At 40.4% G+C, this 25914-nt stretch overlaps 2 protein-coding genes across 7 annotated transcripts; one reads left to right on the top strand and one right to left on the bottom strand.

Moving 5' to 3' along the window:
* Nucleotides 1–1358: 1358 nt before the first annotated feature.
* On the top strand, nt 1359–25725 carry tn (tripartite motif containing protein thin). Of its 6 annotated transcripts, XM_066731928.1 has the most exons (15): nt 1360–1409; nt 3989–4096; nt 11691–11872; nt 11984–12217; nt 13670–14019; nt 14095–14370; nt 15095–15410; nt 16187–16398; nt 17383–17648; nt 17873–18167; nt 18848–18994; nt 23124–23915; nt 23980–24136; nt 24196–24477; nt 24560–25725. In XM_066731928.1, exons 3-15 carry the CDS (start codon nt 11693–11695, stop codon nt 24989–24991), a joined length of 3939 nt encoding a protein of 1312 aa, XP_066588025.1. In that variant the 5' UTR covers nt 1360–1409; nt 3989–4096; nt 11691–11692; the 3' UTR covers nt 24992–25725. The 6 variants fall into 6 exon arrangements, with proteins under 6 accessions (XP_066588022.1, XP_066588026.1, XP_066588025.1 ...); XM_066731930.1 differs by lacking the exon at nt 18848–18994; XM_066731925.1 differs by lacking the exons at nt 23980–24136; nt 24196–24477; nt 24560–25725 and adding an exon at nt 19082–20639 and having other exon boundaries at nt 1359–1409; nt 23124–23748.
* LOC136776454 (Golgi-associated plant pathogenesis-related protein 1-like) lies at nt 12392–13306 on the bottom strand. Its single transcript, XM_066731986.1, has 6 exons — nt 13302–13306; nt 13139–13229; nt 12944–13080; nt 12647–12863; nt 12533–12600; nt 12392–12473 (listed from the first exon to the last, which is right to left on the bottom strand). The coding sequence occupies exons 1-6, from the start codon at nt 13304–13306 to the stop codon at nt 12392–12394; spliced, it is 600 nt and encodes a 199-aa protein (XP_066588083.1).
* Nucleotides 25726–25914: the final 189 nt, after the last annotated feature.

Here is a 25914-nt window from a genome sequence, read left to right as displayed (position 1 = left end):
TCAAGCGATGAACTTGCCTGAAATTAATTCACTTGTGTGAAAGTCAAGATGCTGTAGGGGAAAACGCCATGTATAGTATACTTATACGCTACTGCATACATATTATATGATGAGCGAGCGAATTAGTTCGATGCTCGCCTGATCCAGTCCGGAACGCGAGGCATATAAACTGTAGATTTATTATCACACCGTGGATCATCAATTATAAAATGTTGCCTGCAACAAATACGACATTGAAAGATCAGGCTTTTACGTAAGTAGAAATTCAATCGGGTATCAATCGATTTTTCTACCGAGACGCTTTTCGAGGTTAAAGCTCTCTGACGGTCCAACATCAAGTTCACTTTGTTTTTCAACATCCACGAAGCTTTGATCTTGAGTTCTTTGCCAACTCAACTACGCTACAAATGAGCAGGCTAAAAATATATCCTGTTCAACAAAATGTGCTCTTTGCAGTTGAAACGACCCACCACAGTCCAGATTTAATGAGACATACAGTGATATGTTTTACGTTATAGAAAAATAGAATTTCCGACCGTATTATATACCCCAATCTCGTATTTTGAACTTTAGATTCGCAATTTATGTCTCGCTGTTAAAAAATTGCACAGCGTATTTTTTAACAAAGAGGTCTTCGGGCTCGAAAGCTGCTGGAATGAAGAGGGGAAGCGGAGGGATTAAAAAGTGTGAGATTAAAGGCCGGTAAGAAACGGGCAATAACCATTCGATATCCGAAATGCCGACCGTTTACTCGGCGTGCACAAATCAGGAAGCACGAGATGCTGGCTGAGCTTTACGAGCTTTCGACCGGCTACGCTCGATGGCGCGAACGACGTACGTGGAATAGCTGAGGAGGGATGAAAAATACGAGGCTGAAGAGGAATACGAAAACAGCGTGGAACAACTGGTGCCAAGATAAGAAAAGGGAATAACGAGAACGGTAAGAACTGTTGACGGATACAAGAATAAAAATGGCGTAAATGATGGAAACGAGAGAGGAATAATGGTATAGGAAAAAGAGAGAGGGCAGAGAGCGATGTATATAACGAAGAGAAAATAACACAAACGCGAAGCTTTATAGCACATTCGAAAGATTCTTATATATCGTTAAACGAGATGGAATTAAAAATTATGTAAAGAAGAGACGGAGATTTCGATGATACAGAGGAGAGATATTTGTGAGCTTGCATATAGAGAAGAGTCGATGACGAAGGTGGAGGATTGGAAGGGAGGGGTGTCGATATTTAAACGGAAAGGAGAGAGTATAGAGGAAATGTGTGGAAGGAAGGGGGTGGGGGAGAGAGAGAGAGAGAGAGAAAGAGAGAAGTTGAGAAGAGCGAAGAGTTGCCAGAAATAACTAATAAGACATTCACTCTGAGACGGGCGGCCAGCCGGCCCGGACGAACGCGGTGCGTCTCCTCCGTCCAAAAAAAACCTCGTCATCGTCATTTTTCATCACACCTTTATTCACGATACACACTCTCTCTATCTCTATCAAGTAAAACAACAAACCTCCGAACAGTTCACAATACCTCACCAAATTTAGTGATTAAGAGCTATATCGTGTGCCGTATCTACCGAAACTCTAAAAGTGATCGATGATAGGAGTCGAATGCTCAGGTGTTAGTGTGATGCTGTTTGCTGCTGTGCGGGTTGAGATACGCGCGTATTTTCCGAGCCAGAAGGAACGTCCTTGAACGGCCGGAAGTCCTCCGAACGTCCGACCTTGAAGAGCCGAACCCTACCATCGTTCGTAGGATGAAAAACGAATGAACGCGCGATTATTTGTTTCTCCTGTGCCAAAGTGGGTATCAAAGCTTGCATATTGGGAGTGAGATAAGGAAAAGTAAGGTGGCTGAGAAACTCTCGTCAATTCTTGGCTAAATTTAAATGTTAGATAATGCGTACACCGGTGTTTGCCCGGTTACTAAAACGGTGCTCGCTGCACCGTGGAATTCTCACTAGCTGGCGCTCCGAATCCAACCTATCCTCGCTAACTGTATAGAAATATCACGCTGCTGTATTAAAGAATTGACTTCTTATCTCTCTCGCTCTCTATCAATTTCTCTCATATATCTCCCTCCCATCCAACCTTTTCCTTCCTCGACTCTGCCAAACTACATCCCTTTATCTTCTACCCTAATAAGCTAATTTTTCTTCCACGCTCCGCACACCTAATTCATGGAAACAAGCATTCGTTTCTCAAAGAAAAATTTAAGCATTTGGAATGATCGCGAAACGAATTTTTAAATTTCCCTTTGCAGGAAAGCACTCGCCTTTCTTTTATACATTTGAAGGCACCAGATACCTTTTTGTAGCCTATATAACATTTCTGCCTTTTCTTACAATACTGTTTACTTAATTATTGTTAACCTTTGTCTAAGAAAACGAGTCCAGTGTCCTCGTCATTTACGCAATAAGAATCATGATAAATAAATAAATCACTCGACTCCCTCGTGCATCGGCTAACGTAAGATTAAGGAGAATTATTTATAATGGCTCTTGCTAATATTGCGCAGTAATATTTTTGCCACGGTGTCTTTGCCAAATTGCGAGCTCCGAGCGATTCATATTGTGACCTTAATTCTATACATCATCCGCTTCCGTATGTGTGTAATCCTCGTGCTTCGGTAGCTCCAACGTTTTTCTCGGTACATCTGCTTCGTTCCTCGCTTTTCCATTCCCATCCTATCCTCCTCCTCCTCTCAGCTTCTCGCTTATACTCTCTCTCTCTCTCTCTCTCTCTAGCTCTGATACTGCTCTCTCTCTTTCTTTCTCTTATTCTCTCTCTCCTTCTCTTGGCGCAACTGTGCTTCCCCGTGCTCTAATATGGCTGCCCGGTGTCCAATTACTCGACTCGTTCTCGCTGCCGCAGTTTTTCCACGTTTTTAAGCCGCCCTTTACATCACAGAGAGGAGCTTCCTTTGCCTCGGCTATACACGCATTTCCGGTTTTTCCAGCGATTGAGCACACCACTCGAGAAACCACCAACTTCCGTGCCACAACCTGCCCACGCGTTAATTGATACTTTCTTCTATTCCCTTTCCTACATTCCGGAAGATATAAAACCTATGGAACCAATAACGCCACTACTAAAATAAAATTAACACTTACTCTATTAGTTTATCCAACGAATATCGCTTATTATATCATTAACCAGGACTCCCTTCTTTCTTTTGGGGGAAAAATCGAAAGAAACGAATGTTGTATGTTCTTTTTCCAATGAGTATATACGGGCTCCATGAATACCAAAAGCTCATCGAAGTTGGACGTTCGGAAGTTGCGGATGATGAAACCGATAGAAAAAAGCTCGGATCGACCGGATCGGGATCTCGACAACCATTGATCAACCATCGATGAAAGTTGGATGAACCGCTTTTAACGCGCACTCCCCCTCCCCCGCCCTCCCCATCCCCACATCACCCCGCTCCATTCCACTACTCTCTTTTTTCTAACTCATTCCTTTTTCGAAGCACGTTCAACAGAATTTACTCGGTTACCAACGACTAATTTCCAACCAGGTCATTAAAATGCTTTAAAGGAATTATGAGATCCTTCGCTCACTTCAATATCTACTTTTGCATACGGCTCTATTTGACGTTAGTATTATTCTTCGCGATGACAGTTAGAAGTTTCAGCGTCTAAAGTCGGTCTGTGTGATGGAAATTTGCATTTTCCTCTAAATCAGGAAGAATATATATACGCGAGTGACTCGAACTCGAAGTAAGCGAATCTATTTTTATTCAATCGAACCATGTAACGAAAGGGCAAACCTCGTGGATCATTAAATCAGTAAAATTTTATGCGATCGAATAGTTTTTTCCCTGATGAGGATACCGTTTTATTATTCTCGACGCGTTTCGAGCGCGCGAAGTGAAAAAAATAAGTGACGGAAAGAAATATCCAACTTTCAGCGTGCGTGGATTCGCGAATTAGTTTTCGAGGTGTGAGAGAAAACGGGATTTAACTGGGATTAATTGGTTTGCAGCTGCCACAGCGCCAGATTTTGGGAAACAGAAACAGTGTCAGCAATAGGGGCCCCCATAGAGAGGGCCCCCAACTATCAGAGACCGCCGTAAGGCGGTCAACGTCTCGGGTAAGTCAATAAATCACAAATAAACTTTAATTATATCGTATACAACACTCTTTCTCAATGTCCCAAAAGAACAATTTTCTCAATAGTCCCAATATCACCGTATCGGGAAAATTTGATTAATCGGATTTCGTAGGCAGTCATTATTTGCTTTAGAGCCCAATATTGGCGAAATAGTCAGGAGGGATGGTACGGTAGAAAAGCGTCGCATGTGTTTTAAAAAGCGAATGCAATTATTGCTTTAATTGGACAAACTATCGATCGGCGAGGAAAAGTACCGAGCGAGCACCGTCCTTCTCTCGAAAATCGCGAAAAATTGCGTTAACGTTCGGCAATCGCGAATTCCCGACGAAGCACTCCGATCACCTCTGCCACTTTCACAACCCTTTCAATACCTTTAACCTTGAACCCACTGCGATCGGCCACCGTGAATTAATTGCGCGCGAGATAAACGTTTTAAAAATTCTATTCGGCCCTCCAACGAGCTACTCGATTTAACGAAGCTCGACAAAGTAGAAAAGCATTTTTAAGCTGACTATATAAAATTGTCATGACACATTTCTTACACTCTTTTCACAAAAATCAATTCGATAATTAAAAATATGTTACATTCTTTTTAACCTACTGAATTATAAAAAAGGGACACGTTAAATTTTTCATATATAACAAGAATTTTATGCAGCAGAGTGTAGTAAGCAGTGTGCGTCGTATGGATATTTTTGAAAAAGGGGAAGGCAGAGAGGCAGTGTGAGTTTAATATTCGTTGATTAAAAAGGGAGGGGAAAAATGTTGAGCTATCCGTTACTCGTGTCTTGTCGGGAGGATTGCACTTTGTCCTAAGAAGAGGTCTCAACAATCTCGTGGGCTTCATAGATGCGTTGCTTGCAATATTTGCGAGCACTGGAAAGCACCTTTCACGGTTGTGAAAAGGTTAAGCCTCGGTTTGTGGCTACGTTTATTGCTGCACTCAGCAAACGCTGTGATACTCGTTAGTGCTATATATTTTACCCGTGATTTACGCAATAAAGCTCCTTCTCGTGTCTGCTGCTCAAATGAAATCACAACCCCCTCTTCCTACGTTATAAAACGACTGTGACAACTTTTATAAAGCAGTGGCCAATGAATATCTTTCAATTTTGTCACCAACGAAATTATTCCTCAAAATCATCCCCTCAATCTGCTCGGCTAATAGATCAAAATAATAAGCATTTGTCAATTAATCACATAACTTAATAGGTATAAACTGGAAAATAGGGCTGAGAAAAAATTTTATAATATAAAAAACGGTATCGGTAATGAAGGTACGATAATTTCACTATCTAAACTGAATGATTGATCTTATAGAGTATGACAATCTTCAAAAATGTGAAGAATTCTTTAGATCCATGTCTCGTGGCAAGGGAAATGAGGCAAGGATATTGATTAACACGATAGTTTTGCAGGCATATAAATTATATTCGAGTCTCTGAGAAAAATAACTGAAAAACTTACCGAATAAAAGCCTTGGCAGTGATGGCGACACTCTATCTTTTATCGTGCGAATCAATTGATGCTACAATCGAAAACAAGAATAAATCTGCCTAAAATTATATGGCAAATTTTTAATACAATTGATCAAATTTAATACTGCTCCATTAATTATAATCTATTTTTTTAACGAAGTTGTATATTAAAATTAGCAATGAGAGATTATTTAATAGTATTCAGTAGCACTATTGTTCGATGGAAATAATCAATAGTTGCTGTGATCACGCTTCCGTAAGATTCAAATAAACGCGCGCGTGCGTGGACAAGTACCCGCTGCATTATAAAGCGTGAAGTATGTTCTGTTTACGCAGTATGTTCAAAGGAATCTCTAATAGCAGACGTATTGCTCCGATGTGAAATACAAATTTTCAAAAGAGAGGGAAGGAAAGTATGCACAGATGTATCATAATTCGTTATAAATCCCATTAAAAAAATAGGAAAACGCTAATAACTCAAACGACCGTAAATTCGTCCATTACGGTAGATCGTAACTTATCCTTGACGACTCGATATAACTAGTAATTATGATGGAATGCTCAGTAAGTTTTTCAGTTTTTTCCTACGACTGGTACCATATGTAGGTTCAGCATAAAAAATTCACCCTTCGGTCGCTGCATGGAACGAATAAAAATTTAATTTTTAATATGGTAAAAAACTTATTGCAAATTCCTCTTATAACGCTGTAACCCATCGTAAAAACTGAGAGAGCTCTCCATTTTTTAAGAGAAGGTTTTTGGGTTTCTTGAGGGGAAAGAATTTATGGTTATGAAATCAATTAATTATTGATTCTGGAAAATCATGCCTGTATCAAGCGAGTTATTATCAACGCTCGAAAGATCAGATTCCCTTATGAGAGCTTCTCCAAAAGCTTTCGGGGGTATAAGAGGGACTACAGAAATCGTCTTTATCGACGCATGAAAGATGTTCGTCGATAAATGTTGTTCTCCCTTTTCCTTATACAATTTAATATAGTTGCATTTAAACAATTGAAAGTCAGAGAATTTTAAATCTACCATTTTATAATAATTGTGATTGGTAAAAATTAGTATTCCGATAAAATTTTGGATAAGATAACAAACAAATTAATTTTTTATCAATAACATCAATATAATGACTTTTAACATAGTCGTTTGGATAACGATTCGTCTTGAGTGGAAGTTTGCAAAGACGCTTGCTACGAGCGAAAAAAGCTTTTCTAAGAAAAAAGTATTCTAATCGATCAACAGCGAAGATTGTAGAGAATTTGTAAATTCCTCGTGCAGCTGGCGTTAGCCCCTCGAAACTGGAAAGTTTCTTCAAGGAGGGCAAGAGCTCCGTTGCGGTGGCCGGAACGCGCGCTAACCGTTCCCCAGCTATTCTGAGTCCCGTTGAAAATAAGCTGCTCTGGAAAATCAAAAGCTACCCATCTAAGTATAGCCGACCACTGTCGTCTCTCGCTAAATAGGCCTGCTATACCAGAATAAGAAGAATCAACGGGCAAACGACCCTCGGTTGGCTCGCAGTTACAATAAAAATCCATTTCCAGTGTTTTATAAACAGCTTCGCGCGTTGGAATTGAATAACAATATTTCCATATTGGAAAATAATTGATTCCTGCAATGGAAAATTAGAACAGAACGATTAGTTATGATTTACGATTAAAACATGATGAATGGAGTTCACAGGAATGAATTACTGGAATGAAATTTTTGGGATGATTACAGTTTGTCATTGAAGTGAAAAATGATTTGCTGGAGGGCCGTGCCTGGCCAGCTAAATTTGTAACGAGATACAACGGTATCCGATCATCTGGATCAGTCCTGGTATCGACCGAGTGGTTTGGCCATACGCCAGATCTAATAGGAATTGGCGCCGATTTACTCGAACGGTGTTCCAAGCTGTTTAATCAAATTGAATGGATGTTAATCAAGGGCATTAATTTATTAACATATTGCTACAGTCTATGCTTGCCAATATTTTTTCACCACATGACGGAAATCCCTGGATCAACCTCTCCATAAATCAATCAGATTCATGATTGAAGTGCAGTTGGCGATTGAAAATTCAGCCATTTGATCCTCATGATGGATTTATTTTGAAGAAAGTAACTAATCGTGCATAGTTTATATCACGCGTGCGTAAAATGTGTAAAATTGATCTTTTGAATGGTGGTATTCGTGGGTGGTAGCTGTGGGTCAACGAGGGATGATAAATACCTAGATGCACGTTTATTTATGAACGATCGGAGGAACGAGGGGGAGATTTGGTAGCGAAACAAAAATGCAACATCGGATGTTTTCGCTTGTTTATTCGATCTGTGTATTGACCGAGCATTCATAATTGGCCTGGAAAACAAGTCAGTGGGACTCGAATATGGTCCACATCTAAATTTATAGAATGGAAGGGACGCGATTCGCTATCCGATCACCTGTATCATTTCGTATAGTATTGATCCCGGAAGTTTGGCCAAACGCCAGACCGAATAGAAATTCGCGTCGATCTACACACAGGCGAGATACCGTATTGATGGCCGGGATTTAATAGCTATGACGAACAAATGGTCCTTGATTCACTTCGGACCTTACCATTTCACCTACTCCCTGACAGCAACACTCAATTCTAAAAAATTTAACATCTCAATTATTATCTCGAGATTGACGCAGAGTCAATCGATTGAGTTCGATTATTATAGTGTTTGAGGATTGCTAGGTAGTGGACTGTATGATATATTGGTTCAAAAATATATATATGACATAAATAAAGGAAGATGGATGAGGTGTGCGTAGGTGAAGCAGCTCGCATTGAGAGCTATGTTGGCTAAGGGGAGGAAAGGAAGCTGTTTATCATGGAATTTCGTGATTTTGGAAAAAGTTGTTGGTGAAAAACGTGGCGGCGGAAATCGAAGGTCTCTGGCTAAGTATAGCACGCGCCGCCCGCTAGCATAAGTCTGCTTACTGACGTCCGAAAGTTTCAGTATACCAACCAGGCTGGACCAACCGATTCCAGTCAAGCCCGGAGTCCCCTAGTGACTGTTAGATTTCTATTATTTGTCTAATCAGTTGAGAAAATAAACCTTAGCTTTCGACCACAATCTTAATTCAAGTCTCCGTTTTCCGGTATACAGGACAAAGTAAGAAATCGTATGTTTCATTTGGAAGTGCAAAGACGTAATAGAAAAAATCGCTCAAATGTTTTATACAGTGTAGTGATCGCTGATATACGAGGTGATCTGCTTGGCAATAATTGTGCAAGGAGAAATATTAAGTTTTCGACTAAATATTTAAGAAGTTTATTATTTCAACTAATCTGACCCTTACGGTGGCAGTGCTTAAATTTTAGAAATAAAATTTTCCATTTCAGAATAAACATTTTAGTTAGATCGTTCGTATAGTTAGGTGTGTTAAGCAGAAACAATCGAAAAGTGTGTTCGGTTAACCATACGTGGAATATTGCCAAGAAAAACATTTATGTTTTTCCAAAAGTGAATTTATTTAATCGCAAACTTTGCTCATCTAAATATTTTCGTTTACTACTACCTATATCTATACATTTTATAAATTCATACTTTCTATTAATTTTATACTCTTCTTTTTATATAAATTATATGACACGTCGTAGGTTCCATGAAATATCGGAAAGGAAAAAAGTACGACAAATGGGAAATAACTTTCCACTTATTGCGCGACAAATGATCTTGGCGTTTCTATCGTAGCAAAAGCGGATCCTCCTCTTTGAAACGTCGCCCACAAATTTTCCACGAATGCACCTTGTGCACAAAGGATTCGACTGAATCATTTATAGCTTCGTTTGTTTCATGCCGTGCGATGTGACAATAACCACGTGGTAAACCGTTAATATCTATCGCCAAGAGAAAAACCTCCCGAGAAATAAAGAAATCTACGTAGCTTTAACAGGACATATCAATTTCAATTATTTTGTCCAAATATCGATATTAAATTCAAGCAAATCAAGATGTTCGAGTTTAAATTTAATTAAAATACCTATTCCATTTAACTAAATTTAATTTTAATTTGAAAGCAATAAATTATTGTTTGGAGGTAAATAAATGAACGATGACATAGGTTTGAGCGAACAAAACCCTTTGTTCGCTCAAACATGTGAGCGCGTTGAACCTTTTGACGAGTATAAACATATACACCGAGTGCACAAAGAGCAAAAGGAGAGTAAGAGAAAGAGAAGTGAGAAGGGGAAAGAGAGGAGCGAATAAAATGTGAAAATTAACGTCATCGTAATTTCCAAGCTCTTTGTTTCGTTGTATATTTAGGGATAATAGTGGCTCAAAGAATGTATGAAGGTTAGGACAGTAGTCCCACTCCATACTCCATTCCTATGGCCAATCGCCATTTCGCATCAACAAGTGGCATCTCTAACAACAACAATGACTTCCCCGTGGCACTTTTAAAGTGAGATTTCGCAGTTAAGAAGCAGCATTGGCCAATGTTTCACGTTTCGGCCGAACAACTCGAGGTCACTTTCGAGAATTTCGTTCACTTTGTCCATTACAGTTCCATGAATCTCGATAATAGCACGATTCCTTTCAATAGTTCTAAGTTCGCGATATTTACCCTGGCCAACAAGCCTCTGGAACACCGCGTCGTGGCATTCAAAACTTTGCCTCTTAAAATAACATCGAGCAAGTTAAATCGAGGGTAGAGCGCTTTTCGGGCAAAGCAAAGTTTTGTCATTAACGTGAATTTATCGGTAGAGCGAATTAAAAAAGTTGGAAAGGACCACTCGGAAATAAGCTCTAGCCTCCAAGGGTGAATTGTATTTTTCGCAAGTATTCTTGGATTTTTGTTTATTCTCTGAATCAATCCCTATAATTTCAATGTCTTTTTCGTGTGATTTTAGACATTTTATAACAGTGCACAGACCTGCTTCGTGTCTGTATCAATACTGTGTGACCTAAAACACTGTCACGAAATCTTCAGTTTTTAGAGCCATTGCTTTGTGGAACGAGATCAGTGGTGCCATCACGGTGACGCAAATTGTTGGATTTATCGAGAATTAGAAAATATATTTGAGTCGAGGATGAATAGGTACTAAAAATAATAGAGCCGTCATTGGAAAAGGTGTTTTTAAACGCCCACTCGAATGTTTTTGAAAAGTCTTATAACGAGACGATTGCAACATGAGTATTTTTCTATCATCAGAATTATTTTTATTATCCATCGTCTGTATACCTTATAAATGGGCTGAGAATTAATTTTAAGATCCGGAACTTATTATTTACCTAAGACTGAGATTAGTATCGAGCCTTGGCCCAGCTTTAGGAGCCCTATAACTTTAATCATGGACAAAAATTGTAATCCAAGCTGAGCCTAGCTTCAGACTTTACTGGAAGTAATCTCGTTTCTGGAATGAACATATTTTGCCAGATTACCATACAAACGAAGCTAATCTCCGAAAATAGGGAACTAAAGGAGGGAAATGAGAGTAAAAATTCTGAAGATCCAATGTAGATACTCAGAGATAATTATTTAGCCTGATTCGCAGTATCTGCCTGAAATACCAGCCATACAAGTGCTACATTCGCCCAGTTGATGCATCGTGCCACTAAAATAGAAGTGCAATGACTCCGATGAGATCTTGACATTGCATTTTGGAATGCTGGGCTCAAGTTTTCCCTTGGCCTTGAGGATTGTGGGCGAAGAAGACAGAGTTGGTATTTTTGGCCAATGAAAATTATGATATGTCGATTTTCCACAAAAGCTCGCTAGAAATAATTTAGGAAAAACAATAATTTTCGCATTTCATTGCTTTTCAATCTGTTCCAACTTGGCAACTACCATTCTCAGGTGCAAGAGTTATATACAATGATGCATGCAACTATTTATTACTGATGACCATCCCACTGCGCTAGCACGACTATAGTCATTTTCCCGATATTTCTATTGCGTCAGAATCCCACTAGAATTTAAAGATAAATTTATAATGACGCAAAGCTAAGAGGGTGCCTCGTAGCATTTAATTACAACAATTTATTACGACCTAACAAGAAAACTTTTAACTAAACAATACTGTAGTAAGTGTAATATAACTTTAGTAAACTTTGCTGTATATTTTTCAGACATGGAGCAGTTTGAGCAACTGCTGACATGTGCGATATGCCTGGACCGCTACAGAAATCCAAAGCTACTACCATGTCAGCACAGCTTCTGCATGGAACCTTGTATGGACGGCCTTGTCGATTATGTTCGTCGACAGGTCAAATGTCCAGAGTGTCGGGCGGAACATCGAATACCTTATCAGGTAAAAAAATACTAATTAACTATTATAAATGCTACTAAGATAATTTACACCTTTCTATAATTGCATATATATACAATAATTAAACGTCCTAATTCATCAAAAAAATTCTAGGGGGTGCAGGCTTTTCCAACGAACGTGACCCTGCAACGTTTTTTGGAGCTTCATATCGAAATCACCGGGGAACTTCCGGATCCAACAAGCGGCCAGACGATGGAACGCTGTGGAGTATGCTCGGAAAAGAGCTATTGCTCCCTCTGCGTCCACTGCGAGAAAAAGTGCTGTCCCGAATGCAAGGATGCACACATGGACATCCTCAGACGTGAAATTACACGAATCAACTCGCAGGTATCATCAGAAACCTTCACCCTCTCTCTTTACATTTTTTACATTATTTTCTATATAACGAACGGTATACATAGAATAGTCGATAAATTCTCGATTTACCAAGTTTCTTTTTGAGGTACCGAGATAACTATCGCAGAGACGATTTAGTGTACAGGAAGAAGAATCAGGGTTAAGCTAACATGATCTGTCTGCAGAAATAGTGATTCGCGGTGATTCAGTTCTATTTCCGTGCAGGGATAAACTTCGGTGCAATCGTCTTGAGGCAGTCCAGAAATTGAGTTAACCGAATGTGGGGAAAACGTGGAGTCGTGTTACGTGAAATTTGATACATTATCTGTTATGACTCTTAGAAGGTCTGTCAGTATCATTCGTCTCCTAATCAACTTCCGAAATTGCAACAATTTGAAAGCTACAGCAATGTTTTGTTACCTCTTTCGACGATTCCCTCACGTTCGATAAAAATTCACCATGGACGTTCCCCGAAGGCTCATAGCAGCAAACTAGAAAAACTTTGCCATATCCACTTTCAGCCAATCCAACTCCTAATCTTCTCGTGTCCTTCCATACTAGTTGAGTAAAGTTTTTTACTTTACTAAAATTTAGGGGATACTCCTCCGAGAAATTGTAGTATTTCTTCTGATTGTACCTGAATGACGTAAATCCACTGTTTGTGAAAACGTCCATCTCTGTAATTTTATTCTGTCTGTTATTTTCATTAACACTTACCATGCTTCGATCGTTGCTTTCGGTTCAACGAATCCTGAAGTGACGCATATATTTTCTCCATACGGTGCATCTCGTTTTTTTACAACATTCTCTTTTTTACCAAAGTGCTCTGCTCTTTCTTGAGCATACTTATTCAACTGTGATGAATCAACAATGAAATATGGCTTTTTACAGTTGCATAAAAAAATATCTAACCTCTTGATCAATTACCAAAGCCGGCGAATCGTGTAGGGATCTAAACTCGTTATGCGCGTTTAAGCATTCATCTATAAACTTACTTGTGAGCCTAAAAAAAGCAACATAAATAAATTTAACTTTATTACCCATTAAAAACTTACCAATAACCAAGAACACCCACTGCATTTCGAGTAAAACAAGAAGTCAACTTCTCTCGCGCAATTTGAATGATTAATTTAATATTAATTTTGAAAATAGAATTTGTTAAATTAAAAAAAAGTCCAAATGTTAAGCCGAAAATGAACCGAAAGTAAAAAAAAAGGAGGCTCCGATTTTAGGTTACATCCTGTGTTTTGTGTGGTAATCGGTCATAAAACAAATGCAGGTTCATCAATTAATCGTTTATTTCCAAGTTACATATATTGTATTCTTAATATACATATTATACCATAATTGCTGAAAGAATGCTTCACAAGCTTACAAAATTTATTTTTGCATAATTATTATGTACAATTTGATAAACAAAAATCGAAAATATATTCGTTTTAGGTACGAAGAGGATTGCACAGGCTGCAGGATGCTCTCGCCTTGGTGGAGAAGAACACATTGGGTCTACAGACGAATTGCGCATCAGTGGGGGAGGAGGTTGACGAGATTTATCGGAGATTGAGTAAAGCCCTGAAGGACAGGACGGAACACCTCCGTAACGAGGTCGATCGTTACCTAGGAACCGAACTGCGCGGTCTTATCCAGCTGAAAGAAAATCTTGAGCTCGAAATCGCCAACATTCAGAGCAACTGTGACCTTGCCGAGGCTCACATAAATGAGAACGTTCCTTGGGATGACGCGGAGCTTCTTGATACCAAAGAACTATTCCTTCGTACCGTGGAATTCATCAGGTTCGATCAACGAAAATTCCTCGTTGAATCTGAAGACCTTCCATAACGCCAATAACATGGATCGTTTAATTACAGGAATTTCGAGTACGAAGCGGGAGATTACAATAGGAGAGTCCGTTTCGTGATGGCGCACGATCCAAATCAGCTGGTGCTGCACGTTGCGGGATACGGCGAGCTCAATATCAAGCCGGAGGCCGGAAGTGGAGGACTTTTGGGAAGCACGGGAGGGCTTGCACCCCCTGGTGGCTCTCCTGGATTGATGAGGAGCAAAAGTGATCATAGGCTCGCATCCCAGTACCGCCAACAAGAAGAGGAACGTTTAGCTAGAAATCGCTATGTCCCAGAATACGAGTAATTATTCTTATTCCTTTAAATCAAACGAACGATAAAGCCAACATTCCTCTTATTTACACAAACGTTAATTAGAGCAGCCTATTAATTTAAATTCCGTGATTTTTAAACTAAATCATTAGTAATAATTAAAATTTTTCCTCTATTGTTATATACTTACGACTGTTCGACAAAGTTTCCTAACCCTTTCTGACCGAGTTAGAGCCGTGTAAAATGGCTGATAAGTACAAAGGGCAGTAAGAAAAAGGAAAGAGCAGGAAAAAGTAATAGGAAGGAAAGAATTGCGAAAGAAGAGGTGAAATCGTATTTATAACTTTACTTATGCCGGAATAGATATATGTGGAGCGTTCTGAAAAACTTATGACGTCTAGGACATCGTTTGGCCAACTTCCAAGATAATTCGAGGATACGGATGAACGACTTTGTTTCAGACAGACCTGCTGACCGAAGTCGATTCGCTTTTTACGTGTCTTCCGCATTTTCTACCCCGTCCATCGTACCTGGCATCCATCGATACTTAAAAATCCCCGGCAAACAGATCCACTTTAATCAGCCTCGCTCGTACAAATCTTTGGCAAAGCTTTCGCGTTTAAAATAACTCATGCGAGCTGATAATTTGCAGAAAAAATTGTGTTAATGACAAAAAATACAATTTCATTTTGAGTACTATTCATTTCGTGCTGTAAGGATTATTCGTAGTGATATTTTATCATTTCATTTTCAGGTACGACGCGCCAGAGTACGAAGCTCCGAGGAACAAATCGAGATACAGGAGCCGATTCATGCGTCATCGCGATGGCGACGATTCGGACGGTGACACTCGTTCGACGGTAAGATTCACGTCGACTCAGGAAGCAGGATCTCGAGAGCGTGTCCTGGATACGGAGGATGCTGCGCGTGGTCCTCTCTCAGGGATTTTCCGTCTCACAGACTCACCGCGCGTTATGAAAAAATTGCAAGAGTGCGAGCGAGCAGGCAAAAGAAAGAAGGATGAACCTGCCCAGCCTACCCAGCCTGCTCAACCTGCCCCAAAATCTCAGGTGAGCTTCACCTCGACAATAGAAAGAACGAAAAAAATACATTCTCAGAAAATTATTCCTTCTTGCTTTTTTGTTCATTTATCTCTTGAGTTTTCTGAATTTTTCACATTGATTATAATGATCTTTGAGGCAATGACGGAAGACCTACTTAAAAACCCCAGCTCGTTTCTGTTTGACAGTTTGACAGTGATAGTCCCCAATTATGAAAGTGGTAACCACTATCGGCTGGGAAACGAATGGACGAAGCAGAAACGTGCTGCCAATTAACTTAAATCCCATCGTAGCTCATTTTTATACATACGCTTTTTCTTTGACTTTCTAGTGCTTTCTACTCTATTTACAAAACTTACACAAATATCAAAAATTTCTCTTGATCAGAAATTGATTGAATTCTCTTTCTCTTATTTTAATATAAGTAGTTAATAGCATTGTGTAATTGAATTAATACTACTAAAAGAGAAGAACTGATTTATTACTTTGAAGTTTTTGCGTTAAATGTGCTTATATTGTTTTTCTGATTTTTAAAACTGATTACGTCCAGTTGATGGAACTTTGTTACACTAGAGTTATAATAAGCAAATAAAAGATTGTTTACTAGCTCCATTATAATAGTAGATTTTAATAATAATAAATGAATATATTGGGTATGATTTGGATTTGGCAAGTATGATGTATTTATGGAATAAAAAATGAATAAGCAAATAATGAATGATGAGAATGTAATGAGCCAAGAAGCAATTGGCAGAACTGAACCAGGTCAATTTTCACCGCGGCAGGTACAGGTGAGAAAAGCACCAACTGCGGTGGCGAGGCAGGTGAGCGAAGATGACGAGATCTCGAGGATCAAGAAGCAAAACAAGAACGCCCCAACGCCCCCTGAAACCGTCGAGGAACGACAACCATCAGCTCCTACGCCGGTACACACACCAACCAGGGAACACCAGGAAAGGGAAACCGAGGAACTTGTGAGGAGAACACCAATCACGAGGTAATCTTAACTATCAATCCATCCTAAATCTACCTTCGATGCTCAATCCACATTTTTTACCAAACTCAATTATTTCAACAACAATAATAAGATCAAATACCACTGGATATTTATTATCCAGATACTTTCACTACAGAACAATGTGATTTTCATGAAATTTATCAGAAGAATAATTTCATTAGTGATGTTTTATATTTCTATTATAGTAAAAGTTTGCCTACATTTATTTTTGTTCTACTTCACTCGTCGAGTCAAGTAAATGAGCTGGCTCGACTGGATATGCGAGGCTGCTCAATGATGCTTATTTAATAGATTTTTTTATGTTTGACAATTTTACGTATAATACACGCACACTTCTTTGTGTTTGTGTGTGGACGTGAATCTATGTACGTTAACGTAACGAGTGTAAAAATTTTATAAATTTCATAACAATTCTTAACGTGTATACTTTTCATTTACGTGAATTTTGCACTGAATAAATGATTCATCAGAAAACACAGACTTTTTCTCGCTTTGCTTCACTCCCAAACTCAACGTACCGAGTAATTCTACGAAAGATTCTCGACCAAATGGAACATCGGTCTAAATCCACACTTCGTCGTTGAAATGTTCGTAAGTATCGATGCGTTTGAAAATTATTTGTTTCGTACATTTGAACGGAAATATAATGAAGTGAGGATTTTTTAACTATATATTTACACACATAAAACAAGTCAAACTAAAATAATAAAAAATTTCTACAGTTAGTGCTACCAATATGCATAAGCAACTACAATGCATCATCACTTCCTTATGTTTGTATTCAAATTCACGGAGTGAATAGCTGAAACAAGGAAAAGCTTTTTAACGTATATCCTCGAACCACATCAAACTGGAATGATGAACAGAGGTGGAAGAGGTTATCCTTGGTATTAGTGTATTTGATTTTAGAAAAGGGAAAAATTTTTAATGTGGATTTACGATTGACGAATATTCTGTTCGAAGGAGGACATCAGCGGACACTCATCCACCAACTACAAGGAGCGCATCGTCGGATTCCAGTACAGGCTCGGAAAGTTCAACGGGATCTGGAATTCGAAGTACCGGTGCACCGTTCACCGCTGAGGAGATGAAGCAGAAATATTTGTCGAGAGCACCAGCTGCCACTCCTACCACCACCGTCACTTCATCACCCGCTGGTGGAACGGCTAACAGGGAAACCACCACAACCCCAGCTAATCGACCTTTCCAGAGTCGTTTTTTAGGCGCAGGTGTGTGCATATAATCTATTTTAACCTCTCGCACCTCCCCTCTCCCTTTACCTCCTTCCGGCCCAAACCTTAATTCGTTAACAGGATCCTTTTGAATTTTTATTTTTCCATTCGGATTAAGCTTTGAGAATAAGGTTCTCTAATTTTAAGATATTAATGTAAAGAGTAAATGAATAAAGTGCAACAAATATATGGTTTAAAAAAAGTTGTTCGATGGATTTCAGGTAATAGAGCAGCGCCTCTGCCACCAAGTCAACCAGTTCGAGAGGATCCACCTGCGAAGAAGGATGAGGAGGAGGAAGACGAAGATGAGACGAGTAGCTCCTCTGAAGAAACGGAAACGGAAACGGAGGAGGAGTCTGAAACGGATCAACCATCCACTGCGACATCCGCTGCTCAGTCCGCGTCTCAGGAGCGTTCAAGAACAGAGTCTGCTATGGCCAGAACAGACATTGGTCCTCTTCTTGCACGCAGTGCTGAAGCCAGACGTGGCAGCAAGGAAGACTCGCCCTCTACCAGGCACGTATCCAAATTTCCAGCATATCCTAAAACCTACTAATTCTAACGCCGTGCTTCACTTAAAGCAATTAATAATTACATATCTCTTATTATCTTATTTCCTGCACATACTTGATCAGTCGACAAGTTTATAAGAAATATTTATACTTCCTACAATTAAATAAATAAAAATATTATCCCTTATTTTCAATATCGCGCAAGTTACTAGATATCTTTCGCGTATTCTGTACATACAGGTCTCAATAAATCCATATTGTATTCCATGTAAATATTGTCTACTAACAGGAACCATTTCCTATAATCGTTCGGCAATTATTCAATTTTAACGTCAGCTGTGATTAACTAATGAATACAGTCAGAAATTTGGTAATATAACACTTTGGACAGCCCTGTCTTATATCAGAATGTGAATTTTCTTATAAAAAAGTGTGAAACCCCGAATTATAGTAATTAAAAATATAGAGATGTCAAGAAGGAAGAACTGTTGTAATTTAATATTAGTATTATGGAAAACTAAAGTATGAATTGGATGAAAGAACGGGTAAATACGTAGAGTAGCTGCGTGTCAGTGAGAAGGATCAAAAATTTGTAGAACGAGCGTGAGAGAGAGAGAGAGAGTGGAAGAGAGAGAGATAGAATTGTAAGGAAGAAGTTGTCGAATGTGTGCGCTGGTGTCTCAGGTATTCGACGCCAAGGGGGAGTCCCGCGCTACCCGCGACGAGTCCGACGGGGACGACGACGATGACGACGCCGACGCCGACTGGGACGACTGGGACGGCTGCCCCGGCGATGACGACAACGACGACGCCCAGCAGCTATACCAGCAGGTTCGTAGTAAACGTTGAGCACGATCGGGCACGCGCGATATTGTCGACCAGTTCCAAAGCCAGTAACCCCCATGGTGATCGTTTTAGGACGTTTAGTCCCGCGAACGACCAGTTCTCCCGACTTCCTAAAGAACCGGGAGTGACCTTGAGTCGCTCTACCCCTGGCCCGGACCAAGGGACCACCTCGGGAACCAGTTCCAATGCCAGTGAACACGGCGGTATCCCCTCCGCGAGTCGGCCGTCCTCGAGCGAGCCCAAAGTCACCCCCAGTACGAGTCCCAGTGACCAATCCTTGACCGAGGACCTTCTTTCCGACTGTACGGACCACCCAGACGAGCCAAAAACACTCAACAACTCGATTCACCAGAACTCAATGGTGTCCCACAACGATGCTCGTGCCTACAAACACTCCGAATCCCTTCCTAACGATGCTCATCGATTCCTCGATCTTGGTAGTGATGAGATTCATGGTCGAGGCGAACATACGAGACTCCCGATTGATGCTGAGAATTTCGAGGTGATCGAGGAAGACGAAGAGGACGAGGAAGAGTCCGATAGCGAGGAGGACGATAATTGCAATACCATAATATTGGTCGAATCGGACGAAGGATCGAAGGATCGCTCTAGTCAAAGCATTACCACGCTAAACGGGGAAACTAATAATCCTGTTGTTGAAGAAGAGGATTCAGAGGACCAACATGATTTTCATGAAAATGGACCAAATACAAATTATGACAATTTCCAAGATGACGAAGAAGAAGACAGTAGTGACGAAGAAGTAGAAGAGGTAGAAGACGAAGAAGACGAAGAGGAGGACAATGATACGAATAAAACGACTCTCAGGAATAATCTTGAGAATAGAGAATCCGGTCTGTCGACAAATGACGACAACGTTAACCACTACGACCTCAGCCTGAAACGTCGTAGTGGGTCATCGATTTTCGAGGAGAAGAGCATCGAGGAATTATTCGACGATAACGGCTGGGTCGTAACTGATCAGGACTTACAGCTGGACAAGCCCAGGATCCATACGATCAAACTTGAGGAGGGGTCTGGCCAGGGAGAATCGGTCAACCATAACGATGAGACTGAATCTGAAAAGACTGAAACGAATGACCAAACCAGTGAAGCCAAACACAATTCGGAGACTGAGCCCATCGATAAAGAAACCTCGACCTTGAGGAGAATTCCCCAAGAAACTGGCTTCGATAGGGACGTACGATTGGTTTTGGAAGAACCTGACAGATTTGCTGAGAAACATAAAGAGCAGAATCATATTTTCGAGCAACCACGAAATATCCTAATTAATGCAATATCCAATATGCTATCACCTTCGATATCAGTGACTGATGAAAATTCTGTAGATTTGTTTATTAATGATAAGACATTAGAAGAATCTGAAAAGCTCGAGAAAGACGAAGAGTTTTCGATGGACGACAAGTGGATGATCGACGATAACGGTTGGGTGATCTTGAAGGGTGTTGGGGGCTTAAAATCGGAAATGGGTGAGGGAAAGGAAGTGGATCTTGAAACGGGACTCAATGTCGAGAGAGGAATCGAAAATGGCGCCGTGACCAATGCTAAAGAGATCGGGAGAACCGACGAGGACGCCAGTGGCGTCGCTTTGAGTATTCCAATGCAAATGGTAACCACCGTATTCTGTGTGTCCGTACTGTGTTACAGCGTTCTAATCAATCTATTCCTCTGACTCCGTTACACCTTCGTACTTTCACCCTTAGCCCCCCCCCCCAAACCCTCTACGAGAAACGAAAAATACGCGCAAAGTGCGAGTAGCGTTGAAATTTTCGTTATCAACCTCGTCTAACGCGCGTATCTACTTCATAACATTTGCTTTTCAAGCATCAAGGGGTGCCTGCGATAATAAATTCTTTATTCGAGTAATTATCGTCGTCGTAATGCATAGTACAATCTTTCGTTATTGTTGAATAATGAAAGTTTTATACGATTATTGAAATCATTATAAAGAATTATACGTATGGCAAGAACGGTTTTATTATCCAAATTTATCGTAAATGGATAATAAGAACTTTGTTTAGAGAAAGCTTCATAGTCGCAGTTTCCCCTTCGGGCTTAGCCTAGTCCTCGTTGGGTGTTTGTTGTACATAATAATAATAATATTAATAGTGATAATATTAGCAAATATGGTTAACGACAATATTAATATAGTGCTGTAACAATGACATTTAACGAAATATCCTCTCATTTCTTACTTGTCGTATACGGTGGTGAAAAAAAGCTTTCGCTTCGTTGCAAGCTTATCGCAGGCTTCCTATAGTTTCCCTACTGCATCTGAATTGAAAAACATCAGCAAAACGGAGAAAAAGAAAAACTTGCATTTTTCTACTTGTGATAATTGTACGAGCGCGTTCCTAGATACGATTCCGCGATAATGTATTCCCGCTGCTCAAGTACGTAGCTTTTAACGGTTAGTCTTCCTCTTTTTTATACGTGTTATTATTATAAATATTAGCCCAACCAGCAGGTCTGCCGAGAAACCGTCCGCCCATGCAGCTTGACGATACAAATGTCAGCTTTTTTAATATTATAATCTTTGCTAAGCTATGCTAAATAATCGTAATTCAAAACAAACTTAATTTTTTTCGGACAAAATTTAAACGAAAAAAATGCTTTTTAATATTGTGGCCTTATTTAAGAAGCAAATACCTAATTGTTATTCCCGTTTAAAATCTCTTTAAGCGTTTAGAAAATTCGGTTTTACACTTGAAGTTTTCATTAAAGAGGTGTAACACGGGCAATTGACAACTGGTTCCTAACAAATAGTTTGTAAAACGTTCTTACATATAATTATTGTATACGCGTGAGGAGCAAAAGGTACGCGTGCCACGATCTACCATAAGTTTTGTACTACTATATAAACTATACTCCTAGCGATTAGGCTTAATCAGCTTGTTGGTGTGGTAAATAAACTGCATTTCTTTGTGATAACTCGTATTATTTATTTCCCTTCACAAAATTGTTCCTCAGTACGTGTAACAAATTGTTTTTAAATTCCTTTTGTAAGACTTTTATCTGTATACATTTATTGTTGTAAATTTCACTCTTACCTAAATTGTTAAAAAATCGGCTATCCTCTCGATAATCCAAATGTTATTTAGTATCGATTGAGCTTTTATACGATGCCCATAAAAATCTTCAAAAAAATATTTATGTCATTAATGTAAAATCTAAAAAAGAATGCAAATTTATTTATTGCACTAACAAATGCCAATATCGTTTCTTTAATTATACAAAATTAGACGGCTCATACGTTTAATTACTCAGAGAGTCGGCTATAAAATATTTTTATATTTTTTCTTTTTTTGAAAAAAAAGAATTGATAATGAAAATTTTTGGAAAATATCATTTCGCTAAAGCTCTATTTTTCATTCGAATCTCGATCCTAAGAGTTTTTTGTGACTCCCTCATCTCTGTGGTGTTAAAAATTTTTGAACGTGGTTCAAAATGACGTAGATTCGTTAAAGAAAAGAGCCCACAAAGTGAACAAAATGCTAATAAGCTGCGTCGCTTCGCGCGTCTTTATTCAAGCACGCACCCTTGCGCAATGGATCCAAAATGCAATGGCGTACATAATCATCGATGAGGAATTAACCAGTGATTTCTCATATCGCACGAAATAGCCGCTGTAAGATATACCAAAGATTAACAGATTAATCACAGAAAAGCCACCTACACCGCCATAAAAAATCCACCAATCAACATCAGCATCATCCTCACAGACATTCCCAAATTTGATTAATAATTTCAATCTTGCTATAGCTACTTCGATAATAATCGTTCAACTAATTCATTATCCATCAATCTTTTCGGTATACGGCTAAAAAACAAATACGAAAACAATACAGGGATAGATGATCGAATTTGTTTAGCAATTAAAAATTGTTACATTCGTCAAATAATTTATTCATAGTAGTCTACAGTACCGAGAAGCTTGAAGATTCAATTTGAAATTCACTAAAAGATAAAAAAAAGAGACTCGCGGTTTGAAATAAAAAGAGGAAAGGAGGAGAAAGTGGTCGGAGGGTAGCTTAATGAAGTCAAAGTGGATTTGGAGGTTCTATTGAAGATTGGAAATATCGGGATGTTACAGGTTCCTGAACAAGAGTCGGAGCCAAGCAGCGGTGAACGCGTCGAGGGAGAGAGAGAGGGAGAGGGAGAGGGAGAGAGAAAGGGAGAGGGAGCGGGAGAGGGAACGGGAGAGGGAGCGGGAGCGGGAGCGAGAGAGGGAGCGAGAAAGGGAGAGGGAGAAGGAGAGGGAAAGAGAAAGGGAGAGGGATCGAGAGAGAGAGCGAGAAAGGGAGAGAGTGCGCGAGCGAGAAAGAGAAAGAGACGTGGACGCCGACGTGGAGTCACCGTTGTCGCCGAGGTCGCGGTACGCGGCCCTGAAGGAGCGTCGCCAGCGGCTCGCGCGGTCCAGGAGCTCGCACAACTTCGGAGGGGAAGAGGCAGAGCTGGACGAAGAGCCAGCGTCGCCGACGACACAGTCGCCCAACGCTTACCTGGCTGCAAAGTACGGCCCCGGATCGGAACTGGCCAGAAGCCGCAGCACCCACGCACTGAAATCGCGCGAGCCCAGTCCTGAACGTGACAGACCTGGGGCCGAGAAGGATGGCGCGGCCCTCAGTTCCTGGGCGAGGTACCTGAAGAACAAGTACGGAAACCGCGCGGCCAAGGACAAGGAACCATCGTCCTCGTCCACCACCTCGATTCCCTCATCCAGCACCAGTGCCTCTTCCAGGAGACTCTCCCTCGGCCTCCCCCTCAGACACGGCACTCAAACGTCCTTCGAATCTTCTGACGACGACCAAAAAAACCCGTCAGGCTCCCCCACGTCCCCTACAGCAGCTCCCGGTACACCCGCGGCAGCAGGTTCCTCCACTAGGTGAGTCAACCTCTACTCTCAAGAATTTCGCGACTATATACTACAAGATTTTCTCTTACCTCAGCAATGGCAGAAGGAGTCACTACCTGCTGAAGCGGCGGCAGCTGTTTACTTTTGGGATGCGGGGGAGCGAAGCCGGATGTTTCACCTGGCCGAGAGGCCTAGCCGTCGGACCCGACAATTCCATCGTCGTCGCCGACAGCTCCAATCATCGCGTTCAAGTAACGTTTTTTTTTTCTTTCTCCCTCTTCCTCGTAATTTCAAGAACTGTTCTCTTCAGGTACTGGACGCAAATGGCAATTTTATGAAAGAGTTCGGTACTTATGGAAGCGGAGAGGGCGAGTTCGATTGTCTCGCCGGTGTAGCCGTGAACAGGATCGGCCAGTACATCATAGCGGATCGTTACAATCACAGGATTCAAGTGCTGGACCCTTCGGGCAGATTCCTCAGGGCCTTCGGCTCTCAGGGAACCGCCGATGGCCGATTCAACTATCCCTGGGGCATCACCACGGATGCTCTTGGATTTATTTATGTGTGCGATAAGGAGAATCATCGCGTACAGGTTAGAATCATTTTTTCTCATATTCCTCAGAGTTTTATACAGTTTCTGTAGTTCACGAGGATTCTCACCTGTGAATGTTTAGGTCTTCCAGTCGGACGGTACGTTTGTGGGTAAATTTGGTAGCTGTGGTAGCGGCCGTGGCCAACTCGAGCATCCGCACTACATCGCGGTGAGCAACACGAATCGTGTGATAGTCAGCGACGGCAACAACCACAGGATACAGATCTTCGACGTGAATGGGCGTGTCTTGAGCTCTTTTGGTTCGGAGGGATCCGACGAGGGCCAGTTCAAATTCCCACGAGGAGTCGCCGTCGATGACCAAGGATATATCATCGTCGCCGACTCCGGTAACAACAGGATCCAGGTATTCAGTCCCGAGGGAACCTTCCTCAAGGCCTTTGGTACCTGGGGAAGCGGTGATGGGGAGTTCAAGGGACTCGAGGGTGTAGCTGTCACCTCTGCTGGCAACATCGTCGTTTGCGATCGCGAAAATCACAGGATCCAGGTCTTCTGATCTCTCCGATCTTCGAGAACCACCAACCACGTCAAATATCCCTATAGTATCTCCATCATTTTTATCCTATGATGTGCCTTCTAAATTGTTCAACTATATAAGCAATCGAGAATGATATGAAATCAAATGGCTGGTAGTGCGTCGGACTATTAAATAATGAATCAAGGATTTTTAAAGTCGATGCGTGGTAAAAAGTCTAATTAGTAACGTTGAAAATATTATATTTGAAAAAATATACAAGATTTTATATTTATCTCAAGTATATAACGATCGGGAAACTGAAAAACGCCGTTTGCCTTATAATAACTAGAATAAGATAGGTGTGTTTGATTAATCATCGCGGATTTTTATCTCGTCCGCTTATTTTCAATTTCCAAAGATGTGCTGGAAATTATCTTTCTTTCTTCATCTCTACTTTAATTTTAACATTAGCAAGGATTGGTTGATTTTTCAGAAAGTTTTTGCGAATAGCGATAAGATCGCCGACGCGCTACCTACTTTTAGAACGTAGTATGAAGTGTAAAGAGTTATAACGGATAAATGCTCAATGATTGTGAAAAGAAAAGCAAGAATAGGGATTTGCTTGGCACTGGTCGCGAGAGCAAATCTTTGTTTTATTTCGCCGTACGCGCATGATATCCGAACATTTTAATTTAATTTATACTCGAGTGACACAACTCAATAAGTTTGTACCGTTTGTATGCTTTAAATAAATTGTTGCGGAAGAAACAGAATATGATTCGTTCTTTGTACACAGTGTTCGATTTTAGTACTTACCGCATTAAACTTTTTTTATAAAATCTATAATATAGAGGAAGAGGAAAAGACAGAGAGAAGGCAACGATTATAATTGTTGAAGGGCTGAAGAAGAGTTTGAGAGAGAGAGAAAGGAGGTGAATGGTGAGTGTAATGAAAAGGTGAGT

Source organism: Prorops nasuta, unplaced genomic scaffold (assembly GCF_024137725.1).
Source record: "Prorops nasuta isolate Cenicafe-Biocafe unplaced genomic scaffold, Cenicafe_Pnas_1.2 PNAS00009, whole genome shotgun sequence".
NCBI lineage: Eukaryota > Metazoa > Arthropoda > Insecta > Hymenoptera > Bethylidae > Prorops > Prorops nasuta.
Note: the sequence above shows the minus strand (reverse complement) of the source record. Positions and strands in the feature narration are given on the sequence as shown.

Excerpts from the sequence above, each read along its gene's own strand:
- LOC136776454 (XM_066731986.1), bottom strand. Across the intron at positions 13,081-13,138 it reads CTTTGGTAATTGATCAAGAG|TTGAATAAGTATGCTCAAGA; the intron begins GTTAGATATTTT and ends GATTCATCACAG. Across the intron at positions 12,601-12,646 it reads TGAGGGAATCGTCGAAAGAG|TTGATTAGGAGACGAATGAT; the intron begins GTAACAAAACAT and ends CAATTTCGGAAG.
- tn (XM_066731925.1), top strand. The coding sequence starts at position 11,693 with ATGGAGCAGTTTGAGCAACTGCTGACATGTGCGATATGCCTGGACCGC. Across the intron at positions 11,873-11,983 it reads AACATCGAATACCTTATCAG|GGGGTGCAGGCTTTTCCAAC; the intron begins GTAAAAAAATAC and ends AAAAAATTCTAG. Across the intron at positions 17,649-17,872 it reads GAGTCGTTTTTTAGGCGCAG|GTAATAGAGCAGCGCCTCTG; the intron begins GTGTGTGCATAT and ends GATGGATTTCAG.